At 37.4% G+C, this 4825-nt stretch overlaps 1 protein-coding gene across 1 annotated transcript; it reads right to left on the bottom strand.

Moving 5' to 3' along the window:
- Positions 1–2408: 2408 nt before the first annotated feature.
- On the bottom strand, positions 2409–4085 carry LOC115212843 (SCAN domain-containing protein 3-like). Its single transcript, XM_029781653.1, has one exon. The coding sequence runs from the start codon at positions 4083–4085 to the stop codon at positions 2409–2411; it is 1677 nt and encodes a 558-aa protein (XP_029637513.1).
- Between the last annotated feature and the right edge of the window lie 740 nt (positions 4086–4825).

Raw genomic sequence — 4825 nt, 5'->3', positions numbered from 1 at the left:
AAAACAGCTGATCGACATCATTTAGGAGTCAGCGATGCTCTGACTCTTCACTATGCATGGAAGACGGTTTCGTTGTCCTGTGTATATCTTGGACGAGTCAGTGTTACGGAATTGTTGTGCCTGGAATGTTTATCCCGAACTGGAGCAGCCCACCAACCCCACTGACTACACCATCACAGTAAGAGTTTTGGAATCTTTTTCATAGCAATCGAGCTGCAACTTTTCTCAAGAAAGCCTCTCTGTTTTTGTTCATTGACAACCAGAGTATGCCCTGAACATCGTTGATCTCATCTCTAACTGTTGATTTTCCTTCGGCCTCACTGTTATACTGGTAGATGACTGACAGCGATTGACAACATTCTAAATGCCAATAATGATGATAATATTTTCTGGCATAGCTGCAGTATTGTATGACTCAGTCTGCACAAAGTGAATGCGTCTGCTACTTTTAACTTTTACCACCCAACAATTATGTTAAGTAGGTCACTGGGAGAGCAAGAATTACAACATTGAACATCATTACACTGACTCTGCATTAGAAATCTATTACACTAGAGCAAATAAAGTGTTTTGTTAATGTTAATGCAAGTGGAAGTCAAACATTATCCGCACTTTCACCATAACACATCTTTATTGTTATCACACTACCTTCTGCGCACGCGTGCTTATAGTTGGGACTATTGTAGTCACGTGATCGAAGTTAGAGCCTGATTGCGATAGTTTTCTTCCTGGCTTTACAGTGTAAACATGGTCGCTCCACTAGCAATGTGCACCAAAGCAGAACAAAGAACAGTGATCCAATTTCTCTGGAAAAGGGGTGGTACGATCAACATTGCAAGATACAGTGCTTTGTTGGCCAACAAACTGAAGCTAATAGTTCGCACCAAACGCCGACGCCTACTGTCGAAGAAAATTTTGTTGTTGCAAGTGAATGCACGACCACACACGAGTACCCAGACCGTGGAAACCATTAACTAATTGGGTTTTGAGGTGCTGGAATACTTTGCCTACAGTCCAGATCTCACATATCTTTGGACCGCTCAAAGATGGTTTACTAGGTCGTTGATTTCTTACGGTTGAAGATGTGAAGGAAGCGGTGCATAAATAGTTGCACGATCAACCAAAAACCATTTTTTCTTGGGCGGGAATACGCAAGCTTGTGGACCGCTGGATCAAGTGCATCGAAAAAGAAGGAAACTATATAGAAAAATTACGTACTTGTTTATCCCCTGCTTTTGTATAAGTACATTCAACAAACAAGTGTGCGTATAATTTTCGACTCTCCCTCCTATTAGATACTATCCTATTAGATACTATCCTACTTTCTAACTGATCTTGGTAGGGAGTAATATAAATTTGTATATTATTTGTAAAATATTTGTCTAAATCTCGTCAGTTTTTCATTATCTTTGCTTTAAATTACACAACAATAAAGTCTTTATTACATTCATACTAGGCGTAGTTCCTTTAATTTCCATTATATATATATTTATATATATATGAAAATAAGGATGAAATTATTAATTTCACAAAATGCTTATTAATTATCGTTGTTCGTGTAGATAATAGCATCCTTATATTGTGATTAAACTAATATGAAATTTAGGAGTGGTTAGGGCTGATTATTACGAAAACCAACTACATCCGGTTACATAACAAATGATATATATAAAGTATTTGACCAAGAAGCTGATATGACTTATAATGAAATGTATATGGCCTTGTGTTTTTCTTGATTTAAATTGCTGGACGCTACGATCTCTTTCTTTCTGAATGTGAAGAGACTGAAGTAATCTTAGGTATGAGTCTTTGATACTTGAAAGGTAATCATGTTAGATAATTGTAGAATTTCAAAGAAACAACAGAATTTAAATTTTAAAATTGGACAACTAAACAAAAATTAAGAAAAGTTAGTGTGCATTTGATCCACGACAACCTCCACCTCATGCGATACATCATTGAGAAAATGGCCGAAGTACATGGAATGAGTGGGGCCCTGATCAATTTAGATCAGTCTAAAGCAGTGTTTCCCAACCTTTTTTCCCGGCGCCCCACTTTTTCATAGCAAAAGTTTTTACGCCCCACCTTTTCCCATGTCCACTCACATTTACAAGTACATGTGGGCCTACTTACAATTGAAAAAAAATCAAAAATTAAAAAATTGTATTCAAAATACAAAAAAATAGTTTGAGAATTGAAACAACAGGCACTGAAAGTGCATAACACCCAATAAATCGATAAAATTATTACGATTTCTCATGTTTTTAAAAAATGTCAATTTATAAAGAATAAAGAAACACGTTTTTTCAGTTCAATTATTTGACGGTCAGCTCGACTAATTTAGTGAGAACCCTCTGCCTGATGCATACAGCACAAGTTTTTAATTTGAGGAGACAACTTTGTTAATTTCAGTCGTAAATCGCCACGTTTTGTAATCTCAAATTATCAACTGCACTAAAACCACATTCGACCAAATAAGACGAAGGGAAAGGAATCAGTAGCTCTCTCGCTGATGTAGAAATTTTAGGATATTTTCTTTCAACCTCGTCATATAGCCACATCTTTGTACCTTTCAATTTAAACAAAGTCTTCACTGATTCATCATGTTGTAATTCTGATAACTCTTCTTGGTATTGGATTGTAGCATCAGAAACGTTAATCAGAAGCGGTTGAGTTAACCAAGAAGGAAAATTCATTGCCTTTAAATCGCAAAATCTGTCATTGAAATCCTTTATCAAGATATTTAAATGATCAATAATTACAATGCCAGCATCATTCGTTATTTCACATTTACTCAACCAGTAAAGTTCACTGAAATTTCTTTTGGAAAATTTCTTTTTCCATAATTCGAGAGCTGTAATAAATCCAAAAATCTTTGCTTTTGCATCAATAAGTGTCATGTTTGCACCTTGAAGTTGTTTATTCAAGTTTCCAAGTTTCTCAAATATGTCTGTCAAATAACTGACAAATGCTTTTCCATCCGTTGTTGACAGCAATTTCATTTCACATTTATCACTAAGAAAGTCGTTAATCTGATCAAATAATTCCATGAACCTCTTTAAGCAGTTTCCACTTGATAGCCATCTTACTTCTGTATGAAGCAATAATCGAACATGTTCGGCACTTTGATTTATACAAAACTGTTTAAAAAGACGTTCAGATTTAGAATTTCTTTTAATGCTGTTGACACACTTGATCACACTTTGAAGAATCTTGTTAAGAACAGGGGACAATTTCTTGGCAACCAAGTTTTCTCGGTGTATTACACAATGGACAGTCAACATGTTTGAATTTTCATCCTTCATCATTTTTAAGCATCCCGTATTCTTGCCCATCATGGCAGGTGCACCGTCTGCCGCACATGCCAGTAAGTTTTCCTTTGGTATTTTGTTTGCATCCAAATAATGTTTGATTTTGATGTAAATATCATTTGCAGTTGTGGTGGTTTCAAACGATTCGCAGAACAGCATCTCTTCCTGAAACTCCTCGTGGTCAATATACCTCACATAAGTCAATAACAGAGCCTCACTGTCCCGGATTGTGGATTCGTCCATTTGTAATGAAAACTTACGCAATTTTAATTTCTCAATGAGCTGGCTTTCAACATCTTGCCCCATTTCATCTATTCTGTTCGAGACTGTGTTATTACTGAGTGGCATAGTCCTGATATCTCCATCATCTTTTTGTAATACAGTTTTTAAGAATATTGAGATAGCAGGTTTAATCAGTTGCTCTCCAATAGTGTGATTCTTTCCATGTTTTGCTATAAGCAAGGAGATTTCGTAGCTGGCTTCAAGGGCACGAGTATGAGGCGCTTGTTTTGCATGAAATAGTGAAGTGAGTTTTGTTCGGTTTTTAAATTTTTCTTTCAATGATTTGAAGTATTCCAAATCTAAATTAGAATTATTAGGATGTCTTACCTTTAAGTGCGCTTCCAGCCTACCTGCCTTCATTGACTCATTGCTCATCGTCTGATTACATAATAAGCAAAACGGTTTACGCTCATCATGCTCATCAGGAATGAATCCAAACTTCAAAAACTCCACCGCGTATTGACGAGTCTTCTTCTTGTTTGGTTTGCTCATTTTCAATAGGGCTAACAAAAGACTAATTGAGGCAAACTAATTGAGGCAATTGATTGGCTTATCTGAATAGTAAGTTTATTGCTCAGTGCGGGATCTTCTTTGTCTCGCTGGGGTGCGAGAGTTTCCGATGTGGAGGCTTCAAAGGAAAGACGGAATCTTAGGTTGTGCCCGCGATGACCGCTCGTCATGTACAAATATTTTCACAGCCCACGTCTATGCCCCGCGCCCCACCTGAATTTTCTCAGGCCCCACCAGTGGGGCGTACGCCCCACCTTGGGAATCACTGGTCTAAAGCTTTCGATAGGGTCGACCATTTATACCGGCGGTCCTCATGGAAGCTGGTATCGGGCTTGTATTCAGGTGATGGATCGCTGCAATGCACAGCCACATCTGTTCAGTGTTCAGAGTGAACGGTCACCACTCAGGGCCGTTCAACATCATGCGTTTGGTCCTGCAAGATTGTCCCCTTTCGCCTCTCTTGTACGTACTGACTTTCGAATCACTACTACACAAATTGGTGGCGTTGATAGGCATCCCGCGTGAGATGCGTGAGATGTGGGAGATGCTTGTCGGCATATACCGACAACGTCACCGTAGTGGATTCGGATCATTATACATACATACATACATACATACATACATACATGCATAATGCATACATAATACATACATACATACATGTATATATGTATATATTATATATATATATATATATATATATATATATATATATATTATAT

The sequence above is a fragment of the Octopus sinensis genome, linkage group LG1 (assembly GCF_006345805.1).
Source record: "Octopus sinensis linkage group LG1, ASM634580v1, whole genome shotgun sequence".
Lineage (NCBI taxonomy): Eukaryota > Metazoa > Mollusca > Cephalopoda > Octopoda > Octopodidae > Octopus > Octopus sinensis.
This window is presented reverse-complemented; position numbering and strand designations above follow the sequence as displayed.